At 46.7% G+C, this 17,037-nt stretch overlaps 1 protein-coding gene across 3 annotated transcripts in view; it reads left to right on the top strand.

The window, feature by feature from the left end:
- ABAT (4-aminobutyrate aminotransferase) overlaps positions 1-17,037 on the top strand; it is an 85,769-nt gene that overhangs the window by 46,526 nt on the left and 22,206 nt on the right. For all 3 annotated transcript variants that reach the window (XM_043456439.1, XM_043456441.1, XM_043456442.1), the window contains 4 exons: positions 5,367-5,464; positions 7,252-7,281; positions 9,530-9,647; positions 12,387-12,436. In XM_043456439.1, coding sequence (XP_043312374.1) covers positions 5,367-5,464; positions 7,252-7,281; positions 9,530-9,647; positions 12,387-12,436 — 296 coding nt within the window. The remainder of the gene's footprint in view (positions 1-5,366; positions 5,465-7,251; positions 7,282-9,529; positions 9,648-12,386; positions 12,437-17,037) is intronic.

Below are 17,037 nucleotides of genomic sequence, written 5' to 3'. Positions count from 1 at the left end.
TTCTCCGGTAGCTCGGTGGTAAAGAACCTGCCTGCCAATGCAGGAGACGTGGGTTTGATCCCTGGGTGGGAAAGATGCCCTGGAAAAGGAACTGGCAACCCACTCTAGTATTCCTGCCTGGGAAATCCCATGGAGCCTGGCAGGCTGCAGTCCTGCCGGGGGGTTGCAGAGAGTCGGACACGACTTAGCGACTGAGCATGCATGCAGCTTGCCTCCCAGCAGCTCTGGGAGAAGGAAGCTAGCGGTAGCCTGCTTCGGATGCCTGCCCCTCCAGGTTGTCCCCAGTTCTCAGATCATGATGTCTCCTTCTTATCATGTGTCCCATCTGCCTTCTGAAGACAAATTCTTATTGTGTGTCCCATCTGCCTTCTGAAGACAAATTGTCGGCGCAGTCCTTGGTCTCCTTGTTGAATGTTGCAGGCGTTTGTATCTTGAGTAGGATAAAAATCAGGAGTGTTCTCTCCTCTCCCACAGGTTTTATTTTTAAATAAACATTTATCTTGGAATATTTTGGATGTGCAGAGAAATTGCAAAGACAGAGCAAAGAGATCCCACATGCTCTTCACCCAGTTTTCCCCAGTCTTATCCTCTTACATCACCAGGATTGTCATTGCTGAGGAGCTGACCTTAGTACATTGAACTGAACCAAACTCCAGACTTCCCTGTGAATTTCACCAACTTTTTCTCAGGGCCTCTTTCTGCTCCAGGGTCCAATCCAGTTTCATTATCTCCTCTGGTCTATGAGTTTCTCAGTTTTTCCTCTTTTTTTTTAACCTTGATAGCCTTGAGAAGTTACTAGTGAGTTTTGAGGGTTGTTTTTTTTAATTGGAAGATAAGCATATTAATGCTTACCCTAATTACATAACAAATAAACCCCAATGATGCAGGTCTGTTGTGTTCCAAGTAGAAGGGAGAGTCATTAACACGGAAGATTCATCAGATCTTAGCTGCGGCTCATGGACTACTTAGCACAGGCTTAGTTGCTCCACGGCCTGTGGGATCTTAGTTCCCCTGACCAGGGACTGAACCTGCATCCCGCACATTGGAAGGCAGATTCTTAACCACTGGACCAGCAGGGAAGGGAAGTCCCAGATGTTCAGTTTAGTTTTTAACAAAAGCAGAGCAGATAACTCCAGTTGAACTTGATCTTGACTTTGGCTAGGCTCACATACAGAGCCCTTGCTGTTTGGAAAAGTGAGATTCATTTATTACTCTCAGTAGAAGATCTAGAGGACATTAAAAACATTGGATGGCAGTTTGGAGTTAAAAACTGACTCTCTGGATTGGCACAGTCATGGAGGGTGGCGAGCATCATTATCAGACCCAGAGGATTGGGTTGAATTTACCCACCCTGCCTGGTCTTGCCAGTCAGGGCACACCCCTGCCCTCTGGGTGTTCTATTTTATTCATGAATGAAAATGTTGGATCTTTCAATGTTGATTAAAACTTCCTCCTCCTTTTGGCAGTAATTTGCCTCTGGGGAAGTAAGTTGTTTTGCTGAGAATGTTTCATTTCAAAACCCACACTAGATGAGATGGACTATATATCCATGATGCTCACAGCATCTGGGAAAGGGGAGGTCCAGTGGACAGACTTCCAGCTTCACCACTTTCCATCTGTGTGACTTTGGGCAAATTAATTGACCTTTCTGAGCTTATTGTGTCCTTTAACATAAGACTCATAATAACATTTACCTCCTATGGGGTTGTGAGGATTACGTGAGGTAATCCATGGAAATAACTCAGAATAATGTCCAGTGTGTTCACCGTAAGTGCTCAATAAACGGACATCTGCTCACACAGCTTGATAGAAGGGACCCTGGAAAAGGCTTTCTTGATCATTCAAATCTTATTCTTTTTTCCTGTGGTTTATGGCATTACATGTCATCATTAAATGTTGTATTGGCACTTGGTCATTTTCCTCTACAAAAAGTCAAATTTGAGATATAGTAAGAAAAGCACAAGTTTTCTGGACTCAAATTCAGGCCTTGCAAACTCACTAGCTATGTGACCTCAGGAAACTTGCTTAACCTCTCTGATCCTCATCTGTGAAATGGGGACAGTATCTTCTCACAAGAAGGTTGTGGATTAATTAAAACAATAGGTGAGGGGCTTCCCTGGCATTCCAGCGGTTAAGACATCAACTTCCAGTGACAGGGGTGCAGGTTTGATCCTTGGTCAGCGAGCTGAGATCCCACAGGCCTAGGGGCCAGAAACACCAAGACATAAAACAAGCAATATTGTAGCAAACTCAATAAAAACTGTAAAAGTGGTCCACATCAAAAAAAAAAAGTCTTTAAAAAAAGAATAAAATAATAGGTGAGCGTTTGCCTGAATATATGTGAGCTTCCCCATCTTCCTTTTTCCAATAGCACATTTGCAAAAAAAAAAAAACGCAGCAGACTCTGATTTTCAGGATTTCTGCCCAGCATTTTTGGCCCGCTCCCATCCATACCCAGAAAGACTCGGAACACGGTAAGAACCAGTGTGGTTCCTGACCCAGATGCATCTGCTCGCCCCTGGCCTTGGCGTCCCCATCTCGTGCCCTATCAATCTCCGCTGTGTCTCTCAGGTCCTACCCTGACCCTGCCTCCCAGTCCTGTTTACTCATGGTCCTGGCATCCTCCCCAGGACCTCACACACTCCGTCAGCATCCTTTCAGCTTCAGGTCCCACTGCCAACTGCCTCCACCCCTGGTATTCCCGCTTCCCAACCCCTAAGAAATCTGATTGCTACAAAGCCATGTCAAGACATTTTCTGGAGAAAGGGAGAGAGGACTTGTGTGTCCTCATGAGAGGATGACTTACTTCTTATAGATTTTTCACTTTACCCCCTTTTCTGGAAACAAAGGAAGAACAGCAGGTTAAGAGCCCTATTTATCCAAATAGACCTGTTGAATGTAGGTCTAGTTGGAATCAGTCTTGATCAGTAATGCTGAGTTCAGGCCAGGGAAGAAACAGTTGAGTGTGTGTGCGTTGTTTTTTTCTTTAAGTCATCAGTATGGTCCATGATTTTTAACTCTCTGCTGTCGGAATAAGATCTTTAGGAATTCCTTTTTCATTGTAAGATCAAACAAAAGATAATAAAAGCTGGTATCTTCATGCCTGAAAATCAGGGTGGTATTGGATTTTAACTGGATTTTATGTTCAAAGGACTCCACTTTATTGCATATTAATTCAGAAACCTTCTTTGATATTCCAAGCAATTCTGAAAAATTAAGAATGAATTTATGTTTTCTAATATCATGGCTTTTTATAGTTTGGCAGGTTTTGTGTGTGTGTGACAGAGAGACGCTAGCGTGTTTTTAGTATTAGTTGCCTCTCCTGTGTAATGCAATAAATAACAACTACCCCTCAGGGTTGTGGAAGGACGAAATAAGATCACATACATGGTTTTTTTTTATTTTTTTTTAAAATTAATTTATTTTAATTGGTGGCTAATTACAATATTATGGTGGTTTTTGCCATACATCAACATGAATCAGCCACAGTGCGCATGTGTCTGTCCATTCTGACTACTCCCCACCTCCCTCCCCACCCCATCCCTCTGGGTTGTCCCGGAGCACCAGCTGAGAGCCCTGCTTCATGCATTGAACTTGCACCGGTCATCTAGTTTACATCAGGTCATATACATGTTTCAATGCTATCCTGTCACATCATCCCACCCTCGCCTTCTCCCACGTAGTCCAAAAGTCTGTTCTTTACATCTGTGTCTCTTTTGCTGTCTCACATATAGGTTCATTGTTACCGTCTTTCTAAATTCCATATATATGCGTTATTTTATACTGTATTGGTGTTTTTCTTTCTGGCTTACTTCACTCTGTATAATAGGCTCCAGTTTCACCCACCTCATTAAAACTGACTCAAATGCATTCTTTTCTATAGCCGAGTAATATTCCATTGTGTGTATGTACCACAACTTCCTTATCCATTCATCTGCCGATGGACATCTAGGTTGCTTCCATGTCCTAGCTATTGTAAACAGTGCTGCGATAAACATTGGGGTACACGTGTCTCTTTCAATTCTGGTTTCCTCGGTGTGTATGCCTAGCAGTGGGATTGCTGGGTCATATGGCAGTTCTATTTCCAGTTTTGTAAGGAATCTCCTCACTGTTCTCCATAGCGGCTGTACTAGTTTGCATTCCCACCAACAGTGCAAGAGGGTTCCCTTTACTCCACACCCTCTCCAGTATTTATTGTTTGTAGACTTTTTGATGGCAGCCATTCTGATGGGTGAAGATCACATACATGATTTATATGAAACATCTTATTGTTTAGTCACTAAGTCATGTCCGACTCTTTCTGTCCTATGGACTGTAGCTTCCTCTGTCCATGGGATTCTCCAGGCAAGAATCCAGGGATTCCTGGCAGAGATTTCCCTGCCAGGGCAGGGAAAGCATCAAAGTCCTAACCACTGGACTGCCAGGGAATTCCCATCTCCTGGATGATTTTTAATTGACACAACTTAGGGCACAACTCGAGGCGATGCCACTGACCTCTAATGGCAGGTGGCCAGGGATGCAGCTAAACATCCTATAGCACCCAGGGCAACCTCCCACAGCAAAGAACCGTCCAGCTCACAATGGCAGTAGTTCCAGGGCTGAGAAATTTGAGTCTCTCTCTCTCTATATATATATATATATATATATACATACATATGGAGCAGACATAGGTTTGATCCCTGGGTTGGGAAGATCCCCTGGAAAAGGAAATGGCAACCCACTGCAGTATTCTTGCCTGGAAAATTCCATGGACAGAGGAGCCTGGCAGGCTACATAGTCCATGGGGTCGCAAAAGAGTCAGACATGACTGAGCATGCACACACAATACATACGGATATAGATTAATATTTTTTTACAAAATTTATATTATTTTTATTATGGATACATAATATTCCCAATATTCTGCTGCCCATGAAAATGGTAGGACACGGCACATTCTGTTTAGTGACCCTCCTTTGTTGGACATTTAGATTGTTTCCTCTCTGTTGTTAGAAACAATGCTGTGATGAATATTTTTAATCTACATCTTTTTGCACTGGTCCAATTATTTTCCGGATGAATCCTGAAAACTGAGGTTGCTTAGTCGAAAAGAATAGGAAGTCGGCATCACCTTAGCCTCACAACAGTGGGATGTGAGCATGCCTGCTTGCCTACAGCATCACTGGCACCAGGCTTTCCCATTTCTTAAAGTCCTCAGGGTGCTTGTGGTACCCATGTCTGACCACACGCAGAGTTCGGGATCATCAGGCTGGCATGGGTCTCAGGCCCTGGCACTGCCTCTGTTGGGGACTCCCAGTGTTGTAACAAGGGCAGGATTCTCGTATCTCCATTACTCAGGGGTTTCTCACCGCCTCTGTTTACTGCAGGGTCCAGACACATCAGTCAGGCTGCAGCCAAAGTCGACGTTGAATTTGACTATGACGGACCTTTGATGAAGACGGAAGTCCCAGGGCCTAGATCTCGGGTGAGTTGAGCACACTTGAGTGGTATGTTTCAGAAAAGAACAAAAAGGGTCCATGGGACAAGAACACAGCCCCGCTGAGGGTCCTGTATCCTTAGCTGCTTTCAGAGAGTTCACCATTAGAGGTCCAGAACTTTAAACCAGGCCATCCTTCCATAAGAAGTCAAAGAAGTCTTCTTAGAGGATATGTATCAGTTATAAATTGCTACAATAGTGCTGCATAACAAACAGTCCTAAAAGCCTTAACAGTATACAAGTTGCTCACGCAACCATAGTTAACTGGCAGTTGGGTAGGCAGCTGTGTTGGGCTCATCTATGTGCCTGAGGGATGACTGGCCACCATTTGATCTAGGTTAGGCTTGTCTTGGGTCAATGTGGTAATGTGGCTCAGCTTCATGGGTCTCTCATATTCCAGCCAGCCAGCCTGGGCTTGTTCTCATGGTGATGGAAAGGAGTGGTTGCTATAGGTCTCTTGAGCCAGGCTCCCCACTGACCCACCATTACTTCCACCTCGTTCTGTTGGCCAAAGCAAGTTACGTGGCTTGTTTCTGAGTCCAGAGTCAGGGGCTGGGGCAGAGCATCCCACCAACAGTGAAAGAACCTGACCGTGTGATGTAGCACAGGGCGTGTATGACAGATGCCTCCCTGAGCTTGATCTTGAAGGGCCACAAGGAGGAATTGGCAGGAGTGCATTCTGTTCTAGGCAAGGGGAATGGTGACAAGCCTGCAGGGTGACAGTGCATGGTGTGTGAGAGCTTTTGGGCAGCTCAGAATCCCTGGAATGGATGTTGGAGACACAGATAAATGTGGCGAGGGGTGTTGCGGCTTCTCCCCAGAGAAGCTACAAAATCTGCATACGCCACACTTTGCAAGAATGGTTAACCTTGATTCTGTGTTGTGATGTGCAATACTGTTTCTGATGTTTGCATCTAAAAAATAACAGTGTAAACCTTTGTAGTACAAATTTATTTTTTTCTCTGCATATTGTGCAGGCTTTATCCACACACAATGTCTTTGTTTTTTTTTTAATTCAAAAGATGTTTCTTTTGACATTGAAACTATTTAATAAAACTAGAAATCTTGTGCTGATGTAAATGATTGTAGCTATTTTCATGGTCCTTTGCTAACAAAAGAAGACTGTTTTTCATGCATATTTCTATTGGTAAGGGGTGAATTTTAATTTAGTAACAGTAAAATAGCTGGAATAAATTTCATATTCTTATCTGAATATTACTTTGTATTTTTACATGGAAATATATGATTTTATGATACTAATTGCTAAAGTTTACTTTCTGTGACTTCTTTTCAGAGATGAAATCTTTGTAATAGTAAAACCCCTAGGTTATAATTCCCAGTTGCTATGTATAATTGTACAAGTGATTTATGGAATGTTCAGATTATAATTATAAATGGTGCAGATTTCTATTTTCTAATGGTGTGTTAGAGCTTTTTTTCCCCCCCTAAATATAAAAAGAACCCATACTTTTCTGGGCATTAGATAAATATCTTCAGCTCAATTTTTGTTGTTGTTAAATATTTTAGTTTACTTGATTGTTATCTTTGAAGTGTCCGGCCCTCTAACCTGTCTGTTGTACTGGTAATTGAACTGGCAAGAATCATTTCCCACCAACTATTTCTTTTAAGGATTTTAAAAAAATATGTATAATATTGTTGACTAACTATTAAGTTATTGACATGAAGGGGGAAGAGCCCCAAGACTTGGGAAAAGATGAAAGATTTTAAGCAAGAATGTGTCCTTGCTATGATGCTTTTTTTCTTCTCTCCTGCAGGAGCTAATGAAACAGTTGAATATAATTCAGGTGAGTAGAGATGAAATAGCCATCCTATCTTTGCTTCTTGGTTACAACTTAATCTGTGCTGGCTCTTTTTATAAAACATGCTTTTCTTCTAAACCTTTTTTTTCTAATTTCATCTTTTCTTCTTTGACTCGTTGGGTTGTTGTTGTTTTTTTTTAATATTTATTTAGTTATTTATTTGGCTAAGCTGGGTCTTAGTTTCTGTACGCAGGATCTTAGATCTTCTCTGCAGCATGTGGGATCTTTAGTTGTGGCATGTGGGATCTAGTTCCCTGACCAGGGGTTGAATCTGACTCCCCTGCATTGGGAACACAGAGTCACCCACTGCACCACCAATGAGGGGTGTCGCATATTGGTTATTTATATAGTGTAATTCCCACATTTTGGTGAACTTCCCAAACTTCTGAGATTTCTAATCTCCTTCAACTGGGGTTGGAAAACTTATTTTGAATGATTTCAATTCTTGGAAATTTATTGACCCTTTTTTATGGCCTAGCATTTGGCCTATTCTAGAAAATGTTCTGTATGCACTTGAGAGGGACATATACCCTGCTCTTGTTGGGTGGAGTGTTCCACACGTTTTTGTGAGACCTACTGACTTTGAGCGTTGTTCACATCTGTTTCCTCACTAATTCTCTGCCTGGTTGTCCTATCCATTGTTGAAAGCCAGGTTCTGAAGCATCCGACTAGTCTCATAGAATTATTGTTTCCCTTCAGTTCTGTTAGGTTTTGCTGCATGTATTCGGAGCTGTATATCAGGTTTCGCAGGTGGCTGAGCATTAAAGAATCCGCCTGCAATGCTGGAGACATGGGTTCGGTCCCCGGGTCAGGCAGACTCCTAGAGGAGGAAATGGCAACCCACTCCAGTATTCTTGCCTGGAGAATCCCAGGGACAGAGGAGCCTGACAGGCTTCAGTCCATGGGGTCGCAAAGAGCCAGACGTGACTGAGCAACTAAACAATATCAGCTGCTTACATGTTTATCGTCTTCTTTGTGGACGGACCCTTCTGTCATTCTAAAATGCCTCTCTTTACCTCTGGGAACATTTTATTTGTTTAACAGTTTTATCTGATATCACTATAAAGCATCCAGCTTTCTTATGATTGCTATTAGAATCATATATCTTTTCCTATTTACTCTCAACCTAATTTGTATTCTAGAATCTAAAATATAACTCATGTAGACGGCATATCACAGAATCTTTTAATCCAGTCTGATAGTTTCCGATTTTTTTTTTATTGACTTACTTAATCCATGCACAGTTAATGTTAATATTGATGTAGCTGTATTTACAGGTTCAGTTTTATTTTCTGGTATTTTTAATTTATAACATTTGTTTATTTGGCTGCACTGGGTCAGTGGCGTGTGGGATCTAGTTCCCTGACCAAGGATTGAGCCCCGGTCCCTTGCAGGGGCAGCAGGGAGTCAGCCACTGAACCAACAGGGAAGTGCCCAGTTTTATTTTTTGTTCTCTCTCTTCCTCTTGTCTTTTTTTATTCCTCACCTTGTTTTCTAGTGTTATTTTGGTACATAATGTGAAGATCTTCTAGTGTACCATTTTCATTTCTTTCACTATGTAATATATGTATTATATTATCAGTATATAATCACTATAGTTTTTTAGTTTTCTTACATCCTAAGACTTACCATATACATCTTAACTTTCCAGAATTTTCTTCAGATTTATTTTTCAATCTTTTTTATTGGGATATATAAAACACAGACAGAAAAAAAAAATCATTAAATACAAACCCACAGCATAATAAACAATTATAAAGCAAATCACCTATGTATTAATAACTACCAGCAGGGCAAAAAAATCCAACATTGCCAACGACTACAGACGCCATCCATGTGTCTTTAAATGGTCAGGACATGGTTTGAACCCAGGTCTCTTGCTCTGCAGGGGCTTCCCAGATGATGCTAGTGGTAAAGAACCTGCCTGCCAATCCAGGAGATATAAGAGACACAGGTTTGATCCCTGGGTCAGGAAGGGCATGGTAACCCACTCCATTATTCTTGCCTGGAAAACCCCATGAACAGAGGAGCCTGGCGGGCTATAGTCCATGGGGTCACAAAGAGTCTGACATGACTGAAGCGTCTTAGCATGCATACTCCTGGATGGCAGGCAGATTGTTTAATGTCTGAGCCATCAGGGAGGTCCCTTACTTCAGCAGTTCAAGCTTAGTTCTGAAAGACTGAGGGTCTAGGGAATTTCAGTGAACCTGATCCAGTCTCTTCTTTCCCCAAGAATGCAGAGGCTGTGCACTTTTTCTGCAATTATGAAGAGAGTCGAGGCAATTACCTGGTGGATGTGGACGGCAACCGGATGTTGGATCTTTATTCCCAGATCTCCTCTGTCCCTATAGGTAAGAGCTGAAAAATAAATCCTTGGATGGAGCTTCTCTCCGTGTGTTAGTCATGGTTATCCAGGCTTCAGTCACTCCTTCCAAGAGACACGTCCTTGTATGTGTGGCCAGACACTTCCCTCAAGGGCAGAGGAAAAGAATAAGTTGTTTGCAGAGGGTATATTACAAAAGGAACTTTACATGTCTTTTCTCATGTACTCCTCCCCCAAAACCTGACAAATATGGGTCTCGGTAAATATACCCGTTTTGTAGGTAGATGAGCAGAGCTTGGCAAGAAAGCACAGGTAATGTGAACCCATGTCCAATATCAGCAGTCTTAGGACTCCTAGAAGATCGGAGGTGGGGATTCAGTGCCAGTGGTTAATCAAGGGAGAGCTGTTGGGGGAGAGGGAGGAAGGGAGAGAGAGCAGACGGGAGGATAAGAAGGGTGAGGTCTCAGCCAGCGACCAGCCAGCAGCCTCCTTCCACGGGGCGGAGGGGGTGGGGCTCTGGAATGTGAATTGCACCCTAGAGTCAATCCCAAACCAAAGTGAAGAGGCTGGTCTTTTGGTCCCCTTGGGCCAGTCTGGTCATTGCGCATCAGCTGCCAGAGGGAAGGATGTGTCATCTTTCAGGCATCGCAGCTTCCTTTCATCAGGGGCAGTTTGCCAGAGGAGGTGTCTGGAGCCACTATCAGTGACCCCTCCCCCCCAGTATACAAACGCGCAGAGTGGCTAGGAGAGGGGTGGCTGGCCCGAGAAAGGATCTCTCTCAGCAGGCTCACCTCCTGGCCATCCAGAGCAAGACTGTCTTACTGCAGGAGGGAGAGGCAGGGCTGATGGGCACATTTGTAGCTTGGCTGGCCCATGTTTCTTTGGTCGGTGGAGTCCTCACGGCACCCACCAGTCTGTAGGCTGAGTATCTGTGAAGCCTGTCCCTTTGTGGATAATGCTAGAGCCCCCACAGCTCCCCACCCGCCTCCATCCCCCTCCACTCACTCGCTTAGGGTCTTTCCACAGAGATCCGCCCCTCCATTAGGTTTCCACGCCTCCTCTGCTTTTGCCAAGTTGGGTCCCTCAAACCTATTTATTTCCCATGAAGATGAGATCCAACAGCAGGCAGATGACTCACTGTTTCTGGTAAGTTCATCATCCGGAGATGCCTTGGGCTCTGAAGGCGACTTGGAGTTTGAGATTTACAACTCTCTCTCTCCATGTCCCGCCAGAGTGAAAGGGGTAAAATCTCACATTATCCTGGAACTGTGGGCCAGTCTCTTCCTGGCTAACCCCTACATCCTCCCCACCACCTCCCAGGGCTCCTTCAGCTCAAATCCCCAGCCAGCCGGCATCTCTGTGGGGCTGGGGGAATTGGGCTAATCAGACTAGCAGTGGTTGTTAAAAGACCAGAAGTTCGAGGGCTTCCCCGGTGGCTCAGTGGTGAAGCCAGCTGCCAATACAGGAGACACGGGTTTGATCCCTGATCCAGGAAGATCCCACACGCCCTGGAGCAACTAAGCCCATGTGCCTCAACTTGTGAACCCGAGCTAGGCCAGAAGTTCTTAAAGTTCTGTCTCTGGCCACCTTTATTCCTACATCTGTAATCACTGAAATATTTTTTTTAACTAATAATTATTGAAAATTTCCTGTCTGGTATAGTGTCTTCCAAGGGCTTCCCAAGTGGCCCTATTGGCAAAGAACCTGCCTGCCCATGCAGGAGATGCAAGAGACTCGGGTGGGATCCCTGAGTTGAGAATATCCCCTGGAGAGGGGAATGGCAACCCACTCCAGAATTCGTGCCTGGAGAATCCCATGGACAGAGGAGCCTGGTGGGCTACAGTCTATGGGGTTGCAAAGAGTCGGCTGATTTGGCCTGGCCGCATGCATGGTGTCTTCCGTGTTCTCTCATTTAATCCCTACAGCCATCCTATAATGTCGGATCTTTTAATATCACCTCGGGCCCATCAACAGGGAGTCAGGTTTCAAGGGGTTTCAGGGTTCTCCCAGCCACCCACGGAGCCTGAAGCTTTGCGTCAATGACTCTGCCTCCTAAGCTTACTTCTATAGGAGCAGCCTTCAGACAGCTGCCCCTGCCCTGCAGTGTGGGGCGGCCCATGACATCAAAGACCCGGGTGTGCAGACTTCCCTGAGGGTCCAGTGGTTAAGACTCTGCACTTCCACCGCAGGGGTACAGGTTCAGACCCTGGTGAGGGAGCTAAGATTCCACGTGCTGCTCGGTGTGGGTGAAAAAAAAAAGTCCAGGCGTAGGATTTCCTGATCAGAGGGGCTAGCTCTGCTTTCATCTTTCTTTTCTGCATCTGTGGCTTAACGTGACTCCCTGACACTGCCTTTATCTACTGAGGCAGAAAAGCCATCAACATCCAGGCAGCGTGGTAAGAGTCAGAGCTGAAAGACCTCTGGCCACAGGTCAGTTGGAAAAAACCCCACACTGTTCCTTCCTTGGTGAACAAGCAATTCCCAACCTTGGTCCCAGCACCCCTGGGCGTAGGATGCGTGGTGGGGAGACGGAGGAAGAGTGTTAATTACTCTCTCCCCTGGTCCTCACACCACTGCCCAATTGACACCCCCTGCATCCAACCGAGTGAAGCCACAGGGCTTTTCCTGGGCGGGGCCCCAGAAATGGGCCTTTGTATGTGAAGAGGGTTATAGGGTTGGAAGGGAAGGAAGGGGGCAGGCGATGGGGTGAGGGGCAGGGGACCCCCGGATACGATGCTAGTCTCTAACTGTATCTTCCTCTCCCCAGGTTACAACCATCCTGCTCTCATGAAACTCGTCCAACAGCCTCAAAATATGGTGAGTGCCCGGGGTTGTGTTCATGGAGATTCAGAGGGTGACTGGGGCAGCCTTTGGAAATGGTCCATCCATTGAGTCCTCCCTGAAATATTTGTTGAGTCCATACTGTGTGCTAAGCCCTTAGAACACCTTGCCAACACAGTGCCCTGCTCCCACGGAGGCAGCCAGTTAACCACACACGTAAGCAGAGAATCACAGCCATACGAAGCGCTACCGAGCAAGGCAATCAGTGCTATGTGGGCACAAGACAATGATCATGGTAATAATGAACAATAATTAAGAGCATAATACGTATAAACACTGTGGCCGGCATAGATCGAATATTGCCAAGTCGCTGAGGCGGCTGCTTTTGTTATCCCTGTTTTTACAGATGAGGGAACTGAACACAGAGAGGTTAAGTATTTGTCCAAAGTCACACAGCCAGAAGAGGTGCTGGAAATAAAAAGCCCAAGGGAGCTGGGCTTTTTAGGGATGGATGGGCTGGGAGTTGGGGAAGAGTGGTCCCTGTAGGGAGTGGAGGGTGGGAGGGAGAGGTGCAAGGGGCTTCAGGAACAAAAGAAGGCAGGGCAGCCAGATCAGAAGAGCCAGGAAGGGTCCAAGTGTGACTGGGGCGGCAGGCAGGGGCCGGGGGCACTGTCTCATGCTTGGCATTGCTACCGTCTGGGGCTGGATTCTTCTCGGTGGTGGGGCCGTTGATTGATGACTCTGGCTGTGACACGCGTGGGGATGTGCATACACACTAAGTGTACTGTGTGTGTGTGTTTGGTCGCTTCAGTCCTGTCCGACTCTTTGCGACCCGTGGACTGTAGCCCTCCAGGCTCCTTTGTCCATGGGATTCTCCAGGCAACGCCCTCCTCCAGGGGATCTTACCGACCCATGGATGGGACCCAGTCCCCCTGGGTTTGCAGACAGATTCTTTACCATCTGAACCACCAGGGAAGCATACTACTGAATGAATTTTCCCCTGTAACCCAGTGTTTCTCAACTTTTTCTTCCCATTATGACTCGCTTAAGGAGCCTTTTTTTTTTTTTTGGCTGCACCTTTCCGCATGTGGGATCTTAGTTCCCCAACCAAGACTTGAACCCACACCCACTGTAATAGAAGCACAGAGTCTTAATCACTGGTCCACCAGGGAAGTCTCTCAGAAGGCTTTTTAGACATTGTTTTCCTAATTGTCCTCCCCAACCACGAAACGTTAATACCACCCTGTTTTAGTTTCCTGTTGCTGGCATCACAAACTACCACCAGCCTAGGGATTTAAGACAACAGCCATTTATGGTCTCACAGATCTTGTGGGTCTAGAATCTGATGAGCAAAGCTGAATGCTCTGCCTAGCAGCTCACGAAGCTGAGGTCAGCTCATAGCTGGAGGCTCCGAGGGAGGATCTGCTTTGGGGCTCTTTCAGGTTGTTGGCAGAGTTCGTTTCACGTGGTCCCTCCACCATCAGGCCAGCAACGTATGATCCAGCCCTCTTTGTATCCCTTCTCTGCCTCTGCCCTGAGCAAAGGGCTTGTGTGGTTGCACTAGACCCACCCAGAAAATCTAGGACTGTCTCCTTTCTGAGCTGAATAGAAAGCTTAATAACATCTGCAAAGCCCCCTCTGCTATGTAACATATTCACAGTTGTGGGGATGGGATAAGAGTGGGGTGTCTTCCTGGAAGCCATAATGGTGCCCACCACACACCTATGATACATGGTATATATATATGTGTATGAAGAAGTGTGAAGTGTTAGTCACTCAGCTGTGTCCGACTCTTTGTGACCGCATGGACTGTAGCCCACTAGGCTCCTCTGTCCATGAAATTCTCCAGGCAAGAATACTGGAGTGGGTTGCCATTTCCCTCTCCAGGGGATCTTCCTGACCCTGATCGAGCCTGCATCTCCTGCATTGCAGGCGGATTCTTTAACGCTGCAATTCTTTAACCATGGAAGCCTCCCCTTACTTCTAACAGCACATAGACAGAATCGTACTGTGTGTGCTTTTTATCACGTCTGGCTTATTTCACTCAAAATCCATCTGGAGATGTGTCCTTGGTAGCCAAAGGGCATCCATCCTCCCGGCTTTAATTGTTCCATTGTGTGAACTGTTCCATTGTGTGAACGCGCTGTAATTAGCATCCTACCTACCTCGGATGAGCATCTGAGTCACTTCCCACAAAGGCCACTGCTGTGGACCTTCCGGTGTGTCTGCTGGTGACACAGTCATGCGTCCCAGGATACAAGGTGCGGACAAAACCAGCCCATCTCTGCAGCAGTGTGCACACATGGCCAGCCTCAGCAGATCCTCAGATACCCGGACAGTTTTCCGTCTGGCTACTTCCCAACCACCCCCCCACCCCGGGCGCCCTGTGTCGTTAGGGCTTCCATTTCTCTCAGAGTGTGACATCATGTCCACACATAAGGGGTGTGATTCCCAAAAAGAAATCAAAGAAAGACGGGAGGACTGAAAGCCTGATCCCGGCAGGAACCAGCTCCCCAGCTTTTTATATATTTTTAAAATACTATATATTTGACTGTCTCAGCTCTCAGCTGCAGCACGTGGATCTTTGTGTCTGTCATGCAGGATCTTTGGTTGCACTGCACGGGCTCCCTGGGCTTCCCCAGGGAGTGGCTCAGTGGGTAAAGAACCCGCCTGCCAAAGCAGGAGTCGCAGGAGCTGTGGGTTTGATCCCTGGGATGGGAAGATCCCCTGGAGGAGGGCAAGGCAACCCACTCCAGCATTCTTGCCTGGAGAATCCCACAGACAGAGGAGCCTGGGGGACTACAGTCCATGCGGTCGCAAAGAGTTGGCCACGGCTGAAGCGACTGAGCACGCACACACTCTCTAGTTTATTGCGCAGGCTCTAGGGCACAGGCTCAGTAGTTGCTGCAAAGTTCCACATCATGTGGGATCTTAGTTACCCAGGGAGGAATCGAACCCAATGTCCCTGCACTGCAAGGAGGATTCTTAACCACTGGACCAGCAGGGAAGTCCCCTCTCCAGCCTTAAAGAAGCAGCAGAAGATAACAGGAAAGAACTCAGCTCCTCTTTACCTGTGGGTGGGTGTGCCTGCCTGGGAGGGACCTGGGGATGGTTCTCACCTCCAATGGGTTGACAAATTCAGGGGCTGCTCTGGCAGAAGCCTCGTCCCCCCACCCCCCAAACCCAGGGTGTCTGGCGAGGCCTGTTGGTGTCTCCGAGCGTGTGTTTACATTCAGAGCCTAGCTTTGTTTCGAAACGTTCTGCGGATCCCAGATGCCTCAGCAGTTGGTGCTAAAAAACTGTGTCAACAAACACGCCAGACACATTTGCCGTGTCAGCTGCCTCCGGAGGCAGAGTGGCCCCAACAGCACGTGACTTCCAGGCCCAGGGATTCTGATTTGCAGGGGTGGGGGGTGGGGGAATGCCCTGTGTCCACCTATCCCTGCCAAGAACCTGGACGCCACCCCTCATCCTCCCTTCCCCCACCCAGGCAGGGACCAGTTCTAGCTCCCCCTCTTCCACTTGGAGTTTCCCATCAGCCCCTCTCCATCTCCCCTCCCACTCCATGTCCATTCTCACCTCCTCCAAACCATCCTCTAAACTGCTCTGTGCCTGGAACCCTCTCCTGGTACCCACTGCCTTCAGGATGCCTCCCAGCTCCTCCTCTTCACGTGCAAAGCCCTTTGTGATCCGCCTCCTGCTTCTTCAGCCTCAGTTTCTTTCTTTTTTTAAAAATTAGCTTATTTTTATTTTTTTGACTGCACTGGGTCTTCATTGCCACAAGCAGACTTTCTCTAGTTGCAGCGATCGGGAGCCACTCTTCCTTGTGATGCTCAGGCTTTTCACTGCAGTGGCTTCTCTCGTTGCGGAGCACGGGCTGTAGGCACAAAGGCTTCTGTGGTTGTGGCATGTGGACTTGGTTGGTCCTGTCACGTGGAATCTTCCCGGAGCAGCGATTGAATCTGTGTCCCCTGCATTAGCAGGCGGATTCCCATCCATTGTACCGCCAGGGAAGTCCCAGCCTCATTTCTTGACATCTTCACTCAATGATGGATGGAGTACCTACTGTGTGCTGGGCACTGTCCTTGGTGCTGAGCTTGATGACGCGATCACAGTCTAGGTTACAGTCCAGAATAGTCTGGACCAGTGTCTGGATCACAGATCAGATCTGCCTAGATCGCCACCTAGACCATAGTCTGGATCACGGTCTAGATCACAGTCTGAGCTGATGTTGTTCTTGCAGAGGGCTGGGTGTGGGACAGGGAGACTGGCACAGCCTTAGAGAAGTGACCATTGACCGCCGCAAGCTCAGCAGAGTACATCTGAGGCGTCAGACAGGACGACCTTGATTGACGTCTTCCAAAATGTTAGCGAGAGATGCACTCAGGTGGTGCATGGTGTCTTACCTGTCCTGGGCAGGCTACTGCCAAGTCATTGAAGTCCTGAGATGGTGCTTATCAACCCTTGCATACCCCAACCACATCATCTATAATTCATGTGCCAGGTCACCTGGATCTAACCAGTTGCAGTTAGAGCTTCTTACGTCCCCGGGGCGGGCTCATCACACTGCTCATGGGTTATACAATAATTAGTGGTCATGTCATATGCCTGGTCACTGCAATGAATGATGAGTGCCG

Source organism: Cervus canadensis, chromosome 32 (assembly GCF_019320065.1).
Source record: "Cervus canadensis isolate Bull #8, Minnesota chromosome 32, ASM1932006v1, whole genome shotgun sequence".
Classification (NCBI taxonomy): domain Eukaryota; kingdom Metazoa; phylum Chordata; class Mammalia; order Artiodactyla; family Cervidae; genus Cervus; species Cervus canadensis.
The sequence above is the reverse complement of the archived record's forward strand: the minus strand, read 5'-3'. Positions and strand labels throughout refer to the sequence as shown.